Raw genomic sequence first — 15,071 nt, 5'->3', positions numbered from 1 at the left:
GATTGTAATGACAAATCCAGAGGCAGGTAGTTGGGTAGATAATCTTTCCAAGGAGAAATGGACAAGGGCTTACGACAAAGGCGTGCGATGGGGCCATATGACAACCAATCTCGTGGAATCCATGAATGGCGTTTTCAAAGGCATTCGTAACCTTCCAATCACAGCACTGGTGGAGGCCACATACTTTAGGATGGCTTCACTGTTCTCAACAAGAGGCAGGAGATGGGGTGATGTTAGGCAATCTGGCCAACTTTTAAGTGATAGCTGCATGAAATTTATGCAACAACAATCGGCAAAAGCAAACACTCACCAAGTAACTTCTTTCGACCGATTCAGTCGCACGTTCAGTGTGCGCGAGACAATTGACCACAATGAGGGATTGCCAAGACAACAATATAGGGTTCTTCTTGACGAAGATTGGTGCGATTGTGGAAGGTTTCAAGCTTTTCGTATGCCTTGCTCGCACGTCATAGCTGCATGTGCGTATGCCCACCGCGACGCTATATCACTACTGTCTCCGATTTACAAGACTCAGACATTGCTTAGAGTTTACAGTGTTGCGTTTCCTGTGGTGGCCAAGGAGGATTACTGGCCTGACTATGAAGGAGAGGTAGTTTGGCACAACGACGCAATGCGGCGAAAGAAAAAAGGGCGTCCCAATAGTACACGGATTAGAACCGAAATGGACGTCCACGACAAAATGGAACGAAAATGCAGCATTTGTCGTCAGGTGGGGCACAATAGAAAAAGATGCCCTAATCGTGGCTCGACCTCGTCGCAAGTTTAGTATAATCTGTATTTTTTTTTAAAGCATTGTATCAGTTTCGCTTACCACCTCTTGTAACCTTGCCTCCGTCTTTCATTAATAAACTGTGCTTTAGTGAATAACCGAAATTGCCAAGGCAAACATTATTCAGACATATTCTTCTGTTTTTCCAAAATCGATTTATCAGACATTTTCCAGAATCGATTTATCAGACATATACCCGAACCGGTGCGCGAAAATACCCGAAACAGGTAAAATTTTAAAAAAAAAATAGGCACAACACATAGGAGCCAAATGAAATGGCGCCTATGTGTTGTTTTAGGAGTGCATGCGCCAATTGGATTGGCTACTTCCCTTTGCCCTAATTTTTTTAGGGTTTACGCCAAATGGATTGGCTAGTTAGGTATATATATGCGCCAAATGGTTTGGCGCATTCACTTCCAGTCGGTCCCAAACCTAGACAGTTTAGTAAATAACCCGAAAACATGGTTTTTCTTGTATATTTTTTATTAAACATGGTTATTTTAATTTTTTTCTTAATTTGTTATAAATCTTATAGACTTAGGAAGTATTCCTTTTTCCTTTTTGAAATAACAGTTGGACTCAAGGTGATTGGTTTTCTTACACTAAGAGCATATTTTATTTGACGTTTTCTTCTTGTTTTCAAGAAGACATTTTTCATTATAATGACCTAATTTTGTGTAAAGTGAACATTTATTTTCTTTGCTTAAGTGAGGAAGAAAAATAATTCATATATTTTCTAATTTTGAGATGTTTTAATATCTATTCCAGCTTTATCAAAAACTCTAGACCGCAAACCCATATTTTAAAAAATATGTTAGTTGATTGAACAAAATTAATAATATCTTGGGTTATATTTTCTATTTGTTTTTCAAGAGATTGAATTTCCTTTTCTATTTGAAAGATTTTCTAAATACTTGGTTATTTTATTTTATTTAAAATTCTTTGATGCATGTATAACTTAGAGTGAGAGTTATACAGATTCTGAATTGTTTCTAGATTCCAGCAATTATTCTTTCTCAATTTTTAAATTAGAAATTTGTTCCTTTGAAATAAGATATTTGAGTTCTTTAATTAGATTAATTTAGGATTATTGTCATTTTGTCCTCTATCATATAGGCTATTTTTTGTTTAGTTCCCAGTAAACAATTTTTTTTAAAAAAATAACCTTGTCATTAAAAGATTCTGACATTTTAGACCTTGGCAGAAAACGACATATGAGCCTTTATTACTACTACACTATGATGATGAGTTTTTTAATATTACACATGATATTTATATGTAGTAAACATTGTCGGTACATAGTATAATTTGGATAAATATTCTCTTTAAATTAGAGGTATTTGTGGTTCAAGAACTGCACTGAACTGAACTAAATTAGGGGTTCAGTTCAATTTTTAAAAACCACTTAAATAAAAAATTAGTTAACTGTTAAAGCAGTTCTAATTTAGTTTTAAATTGGTTTTGAACCAGATTATATCTATAAACTGGTTTATAATCAATTTCTAATTATAAACTGGTTTAAAACCAGTTTATATTTAAAAGTCAAATTTATTTTATAAATTATTTTCAAAATTGTTTTTTTTAATTTATCACCTTCTCTTTTATATATATATATATATATATATATATATATATATATATATATATATATATATATATATATATATATATATATATATATATATATATATATATATATATATATATATATATATATGAGGAGGGATCAAATTACACCCGAAGAGTTACACCACGAGTTACACTCGTTCAATAACTACATCTCGAATTAATATTTTTTAAATTCAACCGTTGGATTGAAACATAATATCATATAGATCATACCTATAAAGTTTGAGCTTAATCTATAATGATTTACTATATCATCAAGATATCCAAAGATTAACGTTAAAATGAGCTTTCATATAACGTTAATTTTGATGTAATTCAATGACATAGTAAATCATTATAGATTAAGCTCAAACTTTATAGGTATGATCTATATGATATTATGTTTCAATCCAACGGTTGAATTTAAAAAATATTAATTCGAGATGTAGTTATTGAACGAGTGTAACTCATGGTGTAACTCTTCGGGTGTAATTTGATCCCTCCTCTATATATATATATATATATATATATATATATATATATATATATATATATATATATATATATATATATATATATATATATATATATATATATATATATATATATATATATATATATATATATATATATATATATATATATGAGGAGGGTTATATTGACTCCAAGAGTAACTGTTCAACACTTACTCCAAATTATAACCATTGATTTTTATTAATCTAACGGTTTTAATTGATCATTTAATCTAATTATTTTTGGAAATATTTTTTTATATAAAACTTTAATTAAAACTGTTGGATTAATGATAATCAATGGTTATGATTTGGAGTAAGTGTTGAACACTTACTCTTGGAGTCAATATAACCCTCCTATATATATATATATATATATATATATATATATATATATATATATATATATATATATATATATATATATATATATATATATATATATATATATATATATATATATATAAAGTTATGCCAAGTAAATTTTTCTACCATTAAATGATATTAAATCACTTATGGTTTTGTCTGTCGTTGTTCCAGTTTTTCTAAGTTGGAGTTTTTAATTAATTAGCCTATTCAATGTTAAAAATAAAAACGAAAAGTTAAAAGATGAATTTTGAATTGGGAATCATAAGCCATGGAGAATAATAAATTGGATACTGAAACGCGAAAGTATCTCAATTTAGAGCAAGAAAATATTCAATTGATTGATAATGCATGCAGTACATTCTTAGAAAAGGGATAATAAATAGATTGAGTGTGTATACATTATTTAATATTAACCGTTGATATTAATCTAATGGCAGCGGAATGATCCTCTCATCTCTCATCATAAATACTCCTCTCATTTAATTCATATTTTTCGATAAAATTCGATTTTTTGTTTTTTTTGAAAAAACTCATTTTTTCATATTTACAAATAATTCGATTTTTACGTGTTTTTGAAAACTCAATTTTTCATGTTTTTTCAAAAAACTAAAATTTTTGTATTTTGGAAAAAACTGATTTTTTCGCATTTCCGAAAAATTCAATTTTTCGTGTTTCAGACAACTCCATTTTTTTTTCCAAAAAAACCCGATTTTTTCGTGTTTCCGAAAATTTGATTTTTCATTTTTTTCGAAAACACTTGTTTTTTATATTTTTTAAAAACTCGATTTTTTATGAAAAAAATTCGATTTTTTTCATATATTTAAAAATTTTGATTATTTATTTTTTTTGAAAAACTCGATTTTTTATATTTTCAAAAACTATTTTTAAAAATATTTAAATGGATTAAAGTTGTAAGCAAACATAATTTATTGAATCATAAAAATATACATATAGTGAATATATTTTTACAGTTTTTATTTTAATTTTTTAGAAAAAAAAATATTTTTAGATTTTTTTAATTTTTTGGAAAATAAATATTTTTTAATTTTCAGGAAAAAATTATTTTTAGATTTTTTTAATTTTGAGGAAAAAATTATTTTTAACTTTTTTTTGCTAAATTATTATTTTTGGTTTTAGGAAAAAACAAATATTTTCGAATCAGTTTATAAAACGAAACTGGTTCTAAACCGGTTTTAAACTGAATTTGAATTGTTTAAATTAAATAGTTCAGTACATTAACCATTTAAATGGTTCAGTTTTTTAATGGTGCAAAACAATTCAGTTCTAATATACAATTCAGTTAACCATATTTTTGAATACTCCTAAATGTATTTAAATTTTAAATACATTTGGAAATTAATGTTTTAATATTTGCCTTTTATGTAAAGTTTAAATACATTTGAAAAATTATTGTTTTAATTATTTTAATATTAACAAACTATTAGATCTATTTTAGTAAATTTGCAGCTTTAATTTTAATTAACAATAGAATTGTCGTGATGAATATTTATGTCTGTTATCGTCTTTGATGTGGGAGGAAATAACGAAGATAATGGTAGAGAAGAGAGATGGGATTCTACAATCACTCAAGGGTTTCTTGTTGAGGATGGAAAGAGAGACTACAACTTGGAAGTCTGACCAATGTTTTGACCTAATGGATAGGACCCAACAAATTAAGAAGAGTGCAGTATTACTAAACTACAAAGTGAGTTTAATTCTAAACCCAGCAGGTAAAAAGTGTAAGTGATGAAAACTCAGAGATTTGCTAGAAAGTGTCATCAATATAGGAACTATTCATTGGTTGATTCAACTCACAGATTTGCTAGTGCTTTCCAAAGGGAAATAATAGTTACCGGCAAATTAAAGTATTTGATTTAATTTTGAGAATATTAAGTTATGTCAATTACTTGAAGAAGAGGGATGGAAGAAGCTTTTCAAAAGAAAGAATAATAAAAAGGGATAACACAGTCCATTACTCATGTAACTGTAAGTGATGAACTTAACTTCTCAACTGTCGAGAATGTTCCTTCTAAAGTCAAATACTCTTGGGGCTATTTATTTAGCTGTCGAGAATGTTCCTTCTAAAGTCAAATACTCTTGGGGCTATGGCAGAAAGAAGATCGATGAATCATGTCATTTTTCTTGCATTTGAAAAGGAAATACATAACATCAAAAAAATCTGTGAGAAAATTATAAGTATCTAATACCAGTTTCAATGCAATATAGTAGTATACAAACCATAATACTAACTCCTTCCAATGTGTCACCCTCAAGCGGTACCATTATTATCTTCCTTGTTTGTGACTTCTTTGTTAGCTTTTGCTGGATATTTAATAGCATTGAGTTCGACTTTTCTCAAGGCAGCTTTGCCAAGATCAACACCACAAATGTCAGAGAGACGAACAAGGTATAGCAACACGTCAGAAAGCTCTTCTCCAAGATGAACTTTTTCTTCCTCTTTAAACTCTGGAAGTCCACGTTTAACCTCACCTTTCCACTGAAATATCTCGGACAATTCTCCCACTTCACCCACCTTCAAAAAATCACATGAAAAAACTATGTATAAGATCAATGTTGTCAATTGCAGATAGCAGAAAATAACAGTTTGTTCAAATTCTGCAACGCAAACACTGCTATAGCATCGCTGTAACCACTATTTAGCAGTATTTTGCACTAAAACATATCACAGAACAAAAGTGTTTTGTTCAAATTTCGTTACGCAATAGCGCTATTGCACCACTATAACCGCTATATAACATCACTATTAATAACATACCCCTAAATCTTATATGCATTCTATACGTATGAAGTTAAAGAACATAAGGCAAGGAAACTAATTGCATATGGCGTGTGATAAATGGTGTAACAATAATATGGAATATGTTTGCATTGCACTGAGATGAACTAGAACTGAATTAACAATGACATAACCTGAAAAATAAGGCATCAAAATGGTTTAGCCTATGTTAGGTTCCACTGGAAAACTCTTCATAATCGCGTTTGGGCTGGTCGATTATGCTTTGACCACAAATTGGTTATATTCGGCATCTGCCTAAAATTGATTCCAGCACCATACTCAATTCTATCCAAAACCTATTAGAATATAACCAATAACAAAAGAGAAAATAGAAATGGAAATCACAAACTATGAGGCACGAACATCTTTAGGGAGTAGGCGTGTCGCGGTGTCCGACACACGTCGATGTCCAACACTTCTATGACACTCGTACAACCCGTGTCGGAAAATTCATACCCCAAACAAAATAGTTTTTTCCTTTACTTCGACGGTTCGACCCTCTTTAATTGTTCATTTGCCGTGACATACAATCATCTCTAAAGTTCATAAAAAGTGGCAAAAGCATATATACACTCAAAAGCAATTAAAAAAACACACAACTTGCAAAAGAATAACCTTTACAAAATGCCAAACAGAGGGTAAGCATATCTTTGATAGGTCAGAAATATATTCAAATCAAAACCTATTATAAAGAAAAGCGATTAAACTAAAACAGTTCTTCTCCTAACACCCTCTTTCTTTCTTTCACATGTCAAAACAGAAAACTACAAAACAAAACCCTGGTAAAAAAAACCCAAAATCAAAAATCAATTTTTTATTCCAAAAAACTACAAATTCAACCAATGAAGTTCATGCAAAGGTGAAATAACAACAAAAGTTACAAAATTTATGTAAAATTTCAAAGAAAATTACCATAGCCAAGAGAAGGTTTCTTGGGCTGTGATATTGATCCCAATTCCTGTCTTTGGCGAACTGAGCTTGCAATTGCTTGAGCTTTCCAATGGTTACAGAGTCACCTTCATGAACCTCACTCATGTTGAAGACCCAAAGAGAAATCACAGAGAGAATCGAAAGGACAAAGACGAGACAGAAAAAAGACAAGGGATTAAGAAAATGGCGTTTCTTATAAAGAAACACAATAGCAATATATTGGGTTTATAAAAAATAATAGCAATATATATAGTAAAATAATAAACAATAATTTACACCAAAAAAAAATAAAATTATTAATAGTAATACTACTATTAAATAAATATTAATTAATAAGATAAAGGAAACTTTTTTTTTCATTGAAAAAAACTGTTACAAAGTTTTTACACGGTAATAAAACAATAAAAATAAAACTGATTGATATGAAACCATTCAAGAATTCAAAATATAACTGATGGAGGTTAAAATTAGAAAATGAACGGTTTAAAATAACTTATGGACAGCACAAACTACAACGGCCTCATATGGGCATTCAAATTTCTGTTCAATCTCTCCCTATTCTTCTTCTTTTTAGTAAAAATATGCATTTAAATTTCTCTCCAATCTCAATTTTTCTTTTTTTACATAAATTTTTAATTTGGACGCTAGATTATAATACAAATATAAAAATAAGAAATCATAAATATCACTTATTTTCATATTTTATGCCGTTTATGTTTATATATATATATATATATATATATATATATATATATATATATATATATATATATATATATATATATATATATATATATATATATATATATATATATATATATATATATATATATATATATATATGGGAGCGTATCCGGTGAAAACTGATATTTTTGTGAGAAACGACAACTATTATTATTAACCATCAGATTTAATAAATGTTTGAGATTTAAAAGTTTTATATAAAGAATACCTTACTCAATCATTTTATGATGCACTTATTATTTAAAAATTCTATAAAAAGAGATTCTTACCAAAAATATATTTTAGATGTATTTTTTATTTAAACTATAAGTATTTTTAAAATAATCATCTTCCTCATCTTACCAAAAATTCAAAATAAAAATTCTGAAAAATAATATTAGTTTCAAAATAATCAAAAACACAAACTCTTTACTCATCTTCCTAGTATTAAAATGCTTTTTATATAAGATTGTGTCATATAGTTTTAAAAAAAATATCTTAGAAAAATAATTTAACTAAAAAACTATTTTAACATTGTATATGTCGTATTTTATAGAATCATATTATTTTTAGATTTTATTTTCATAAATAAATTATTAAAGACTTAATATAGCGACAATGACTCGAGTCGTATCACAAGAATTCTTGTTTTGTTATTGATCAGTGCATTTTTATGCACGTCATTCCATGTTTGTACTCAAGTATTTCCTTAGTTTGTTTTGATTATTTCTATGTTTTAATATGTTTTTATAATTTATTTTACTTTTAGCTTTATTTAATTTTCGCACTTTATTTTTCAGCTTTAGCAGTCTGCACGGAAACGATCATAACTGGAGTTCTAGAAGTCCTATTGAGGCGTTCTAATAATCTCCGGAAAGCTAAGAGAGAGAGCTACGACTTTCATGTTGGAGTCAAAGTCAGATTCGGTGCCGATAATTCCCAGTTTTGCGTTTAAAGCTGTAGCACTTTTTATTTTAGTGTTTGGGTCATTTGTAATGGGCCGGGTCGACCCGGTTAAGTTGTAAACCGGTTGGGTTGTTTTTCCCTTAGACCCTAGCAGCCGAAAACACTGTTCACGTATCACTATTCACGAAAAAATTGAAGCTTGTACGAATGGCTATGGAGAACTAATCGCTTTTGGTTAATCTTCCATATTCAGGTTCCTAAGCTATGAGATTAATATAATTTTGCATTATAATTCCAATTCCTTCAATTCTACTTTGTGTTTATCATTTGCTTAATCTGATTATTCGTAGAGTAGATTGTTTGGTTCGATTGATTTATGTTTTCCAATTTATTTGCGTTTTATCGTTGCTTAATCGTTAATCCGCTGTATGCTTAACCGAATGCTTAATTCGGCAAACGGGAAATATAATTCTGATAATGTTGTTGCGCTTGTTGATTGATGTTATAATCGAACAGGAATGGAATCCGCTTAGGATAGTTAAATTATAATAATCGATGATTGGTAGGAACTGAATCGGTAGATTGGCTTATCCAATAATCACTTATTTTCACAACAGCTTATTCTTAGAATCACTTATTTTAAGCACTTTTTCTAATTCGACCACCAAACCCCCCCCCCCAATTCGATTTCAGTTAGTAATAACTAAGAGTCCTTGAGAGGCGATACGCGAGTCACTTGTCGCTTTCTACGATTTTATTCAAAACAACTCGTTTTTGATCCGTGCGCGACAGCGGATCAAATTGGCGCCGTTGCCGGAGATTCTTATTGTTATTAACTAATATTAGGCATAGTGTTGTTGCTAGGATTTTTTTTTTGTGTTGTGTTTGTTGATTTTCAGGGTTGCAATTCTGGTTGGTGTACAGTGATAAGTTTTCCAGCCTATCAGGTAAGTTTGAAAGCTACTATTTCGAATCGTTCCGAATTTTTTCCACAAAGTTAGAAATAAATCGATGAACAGTAATCCTTTAGAATAAAATTCTAAAGAAATTTGACCCTCAAAATTGCAAATTCGTTGTTTTTCTATTTTTTATGAATTATTTACTGTTTTCATAGTGTCAAAAAATTCCAAAAAAATTCTCAAAATTTTTATTTGTCTTCATTAGATTAAATTTCGTGCTTTTGTAATTTTTTGAATTTATTTTAATCATATTTGTTTTTTCGTGTCAAAACAAAAATGGGAGACTCATTGGATCAGTTGGCTTATCTTATTAATTTGATGGAAGTAAGAGAACATCAATCGTGCTATTAAAATCATATTCCACTCGCAATTTGCAATATTTGTTCTTCAAATTTTCATGGTAATGATGCATGTCCTATGTTGTTAGATACTAATTTTTATGGTGAGGCCCAAATGGTAGGTGATCTTCAAGGACAATACTCATACATTGAAGAGCGCCCTATTTGGCCATATCAACAATTTCAACAAAATGCATCATTGAAAGCTGACACACAATCATATTTGGAAGAAATTATCAAGCAAACGGCTGAAAATAATAAGCGAATGACTGAAAATAATTTGCAATTTCAACAACATATGCAATCTATGTTTCCAGTTAAAAAAGTCCAAGGTGAACAAATAATCTCAAGTGTCCATCAAATTCAAGAGAACGTGATGTTTCATGATGATGTACAACCTGTTGCATCATTAGAGTTAACACGATGTGATACCAGCCTTGATGAATTTCCAGGTGAGCCCATTAAAACCGTGTTTGTTTCATATGATGAACTCATAGTAAGAAACAAAAATTCAAGTGAATGCATGAAAGAGATTATGCCACAAAATTTCTTGAAATCTGATTTGGATGAATTATATACTTCTCTTGAAGTGGATAACTCTCTTGAAATTTTTGCTTGTGAATGTGGTGTTTGTAATGTTTGTCTTGAGATCAGTGCAACCATTTTAGGTGAAGATAGTTTGGTGCTGACAACCACTTGTGCAGAAATTCTAGCAAATTCAACAACTCTTGAATTTGACAAAAAAAATGTGGATTTTTGTCATAAGCAACCATTGTCCATAGCAGAATTTTTTTTGGTGGAAACTCTAATTAAGCCAAACAACATGGAGTTATCTTTCACCATTTGTGCATCTCATCCACCTATTTTATCTGACTCACAAGCTAAATGTGGATTTTCTATTTTTCATACTTTTGTTATTGCAGGTTTACCATATGTGCAGACTATTCCTCCTAAGCCACCAGATTTTTTACTAACATCCAAGTTCACTTGCTATTTACTTTTTCCTATTTCATGTGTTCGTAGTGCAGGAAGGCCTCCACCAAAACCACCAGACATGAAAGCTACATTCCACCTTAACCCCTCGGGTGTGTTCTTTCCTTTCTCTCACTCTTATTTTATATTTATGTCCTTTCATTGAGGGCAATGCTTAGTTTAAGTGTGGGGGAGGGAATCATGCGTTTTCTTTGTTTTTGTTAGTACTTTGTTTAATTTCAGTCAATAAAAAAAATATTAAAAAAATAAAAATGCATCTTTTTGAAAGTTTTAGGCTATAGACTGATTTGAGTCGAGTTTGCAGAGACTTGGGAAAAATTCACAAGATCAGTATCGTTTTAACACCGTAAGTCTCCTGCATATGGAAATTGATTTGAATTTTTTATTATGTTTTAGCCTTAAATTCTCATTCTCTGACAGCTCTTGAGTAGTTTATTTCAGCAGTCGGCACCATCTCTCACACACTTTACGCAGGGAAGCCGATGAATATAAGTGAGTGTTCCAGAAAAAGAAAAAGAAAAAGGGAATGCACCTTCTAAGTTTGGTGACCCTCACCCGGTCACTTAACCCAACGGTTGTGGAACCTTCAACAAAAAAAAGATTTCAAGACTCTTTGTTAGTTGGTTCAGCGGTTTCTGGTGCTGAACTTGGTAGGGAGGATTACGGTCCGATCCCCCGCAACTACAACTGAGTAAACAAAGGGTTATGCCACGTAAGTACCAGAACCCCATGCAGAAAAGGATCAGAGTCACTAATCGGTCGTCTTGCTATAAGTGTGTGGAGATAACGGGCTTAATGTGATTGCGCCTGAATGAAAATGAGCAAAAAAGGATGAGTAAGTTAGGCTATGGTATAATAATATGATTTGAATTGGTTTGTGTATTTAGGAGGCTTATGTCTGCATAATTGTGGATTAGTGCTCCTAAGATATCCTTAGTGTGCAAGATTAGTACCTGTCGATGCAAACTTACCCGAAGAAGATTTGTAGCCTAGGATGAGTAACTGTTGATGTATTTGTGTTTTCTTTGTTTTTTTTTTCATTTTGCTCGGAGTGCAAAAGTTCAAGTGTGGGGGAATTTGATCAGTGCATTTTTATGCACGTCATTCCATGTTTGTACTCAAGTATTTCCTTGGTTTGTTTTGATTATTTTTATGTTTTAATATGTTTTAATAATTTATTTTATTTTTAGCTTTATTTAATTTTCGCACTTTATTTTTCAGCTTTAGCAGTCTGCATGGAAACGATCATAACTGGAGTTCCAGAAGTCCTATTGAGGCGTTCTAATAATCTCCGGAAAGCTAAGAGAGAGAGCTACGACTTTCATGTTGGAGTCGAAGTCAGATTCGGAGCCGATAATTCCCAGTTTTGCATTTAAAGCTGTAGCACTTTTTATTTTAGTGTTTGGGTCATTTGTAATGGGTCGGGTCGACCCGGTTAAGTTGTAAACCGGTTGGGTTGTTTTTCCCTTAGACCCTAGCAGCCGAAAACACTATTCACGTATCACTATTCACGAAAAAATCGAAGCTTGTACGAATGGCTATGGAGAACTAATCGCTTTTGGTTAATCTTCCGTATTCAGGTTCCTAAACTATGAGATTAATATAATTTTGCATTATAATTCCAATTCCTTCAATTCTACTTTGTGTTTATCATTTGCTTAATCTGATTATTCGTCGAGTAGATTGTTTGGTTCGATTGATTTATGTTTTCCAATTTATTTGCGTTTTATCGTTGCTTAATCGTTAATCCGCTGTATGCTTAACTGAATGCTTAATTCGGCAAACGGGAAATATAATTCTGATAATGTTGTTGCGCTTGTTGATTGATGTTATAATCGAACAGGAATGGAATCCGCTTAGGATAGTGAAATTATAATAATCGATGATTGGTAGGAACTGAATCGGTAGATTGGCTTATCCAATAATCACTTATTTTCACAACAGCTTATTCTTAGAATCACTTATTTTAAGCACTTTTTCTAATTCGACCACCAAACCAAACCCCCCCAATTCGATTTCAGTTAGTAATAACTAAGAGTCCTTGAGAGACGATACGCGAGTCACTTGTCGCTGAAAATTATACCCCGTACCCCTACTTTTATCCCTATACCCCTATAAAAAAAAATTCGGACAAATTTACCCCTGTATAAATAGTAAGAATTACAAAATTTTTAACTTTTTCACTCATTCTTACAGTTACGTAGCGTTGGAGAGGAGAGAATTTTTTTTGAGCCAAAACCGGATATCCCAGCCTCTGCAGTTCCGGTTCATATTTCCTTCAAACAGTAAGTTTTTCCAAAGTTTTTTCTCAGCCGGATAATCCAGCTATGGGGTTTCTGGTTCTTTTCGTTTCTTTTCGTTACCAGCCGGATAACCCAATGATGGGGTTTCCGGTTCTTTTTTGCCTCAGCCGGATAACCCAACAATGGGGTTTCCGGTTCTTGTTACCCTCAGCCGGATAACCCACCCTTGGGGTATCCGATTCCTATTTTTTTTTCGTTTTTAGTTTTTTTTTAATATTATATTTTATTTTTAATAACATTTTATTTAATTGTTAACTTTTTTTTAGTGGTTCGAAGAAGAGGAGGTGCGATCGACGGAATGCGTCAAAGAGGAAGACAACGTCGAGAGGCTGATGGCGAGGGACAGCAGGGAGCTGCACCTGAGGTTGGTCCGCAGCATCCGGCATTTCCCGGAGGACCTACTGATACATCTTTATTGGTTAGATATCAGAACCACGTTGCCTGTCATTTATGGTTGGGCGAGGTACATAAATATTTTCTTAAATGTTTTTTTAAATTACATGTACTTATATATTAACATATATTACAAATTATTTTCAAGAGAGACGACCAAAGCTGACCTTAAAGGTTGCTGCACATGGCAGCAAATTAATAGGATGGGTTCCGACAATGCTCCCAAGGCAGATGGAAAATTGGTTAGTTGCATCTGGCCTGTCATCTTTGCAGCATACTAGTTTGGCCAGGGTAGATACGCATCTATTATCTACTTTTGTTGAGATATGGCATCCTCAAACATCGTCATTTCATATGTCGTTCGGCGAGATGACCATCACGCTAGACGATGTTTCTTGTCTTCTTCATGTACCGGTTAGGGGCCAGCTGGTTGACCCCGATGTTGTTGTCACCGATTATGATGCTATCCATCTAGCTGTTGAGTTGTTTGGTGTTTCACTGAGTGATGCAACTACAGAGGCTTCTGCTGTAAGGGGTCCTTACTATAAATTGGATTGGTTGAAGCAAGTTTTTGAGCAACAAAGAGCTGCGAATAACTTTACAAGCGCTATGAGAGCATACATGATGTTGCTATTAGGTTGTACCATTCTTGCCGACAAGACTTTTACTCTTGTCGAGGCAAAATATCTTCCACTTTTGAGAGATTTGGATACTTGTGGAAGCTATTGCTGGGGGGCAGCTGCACTGGTTACTCTGTACAGATACTTAGGGGATGCCTCATTTTATTCATGCAAGCAGCTTGGCGGTTATGCCTCTCTTCTTCAGGTTCAAAATTTTACTTATTATTTAATTATACTTAATATCTAATATTTTAGTTTAATTTAGTTTATTATAATTTAGTTTAATTTATAATAGTAACTTTTACTTTTGTTTCAGTGTTGGATTCATGAGTACTTTCCAACTGTTGGAAAGAGAGGTACTTCTGGGTTATGTGGCATTGATAGTCCGATGGCTAGGGAGATGAAATGGGAATATAGGCAGGGGACACAAAAAGTGGCTGACATCCGAGCTGTGTTAGATCAGTTGACTCCTCACGATATTGTCTGGCGCCCTTTTGAGGATCATCGGGTGCACCGTCCTTTTGATGATATCTGTTTGTATCGGGGTGGTTTGAAGTGGTTTGGTACTGTAGTTCTATATTTACCTGACAGATGCTTGCGTCAGTTTGGATACAGACAGTACATACCGACTACTCCTCCTAATGTAGACACACTTGATGTGGATGTTGAGTGGGCTACATATATGCAGAGTGTGTTGCAGGTGACCCGATCCCACGATGATCCCCCAGCTGCTTTTGCCACCATGCCATACGAGACAGACGATGATTATTTGTCGTGGTATTATACGGTGTCACATCCTTGTTTGAGAGCAGCATATGATGATGAGCCGA

The 15,071-nt window shown here is 32.1% G+C and overlaps 1 protein-coding gene across 1 annotated transcript; it reads right to left on the bottom strand.

Annotated features, from left to right (window-relative positions):
* Window positions 1–5,390: 5,390 nt before the first annotated feature.
* On the bottom strand, window positions 5,391–7,215 carry LOC131640043 (uncharacterized). Its single transcript, XM_058910458.1, has 2 exons — window positions 6,989–7,215; window positions 5,391–5,812 (listed from the first exon to the last, which is right to left on the bottom strand). The coding sequence occupies exons 1-2, from the start codon at window positions 7,109–7,111 to the stop codon at window positions 5,549–5,551; spliced, it is 387 nt and encodes a 128-aa protein (XP_058766441.1). The 5' UTR covers window positions 7,112–7,215; the 3' UTR covers window positions 5,391–5,548.
* Between the last annotated feature and the right edge of the window lie 7,856 nt (window positions 7,216–15,071).

This window comes from Vicia villosa, unplaced genomic scaffold (assembly GCF_029867415.1).
Source record: "Vicia villosa cultivar HV-30 ecotype Madison, WI unplaced genomic scaffold, Vvil1.0 ctg.002913F_1_1, whole genome shotgun sequence".
Lineage (NCBI taxonomy): Eukaryota > Viridiplantae > Streptophyta > Magnoliopsida > Fabales > Fabaceae > Vicia > Vicia villosa.
This window is presented reverse-complemented; position numbering and strand designations above follow the sequence as displayed.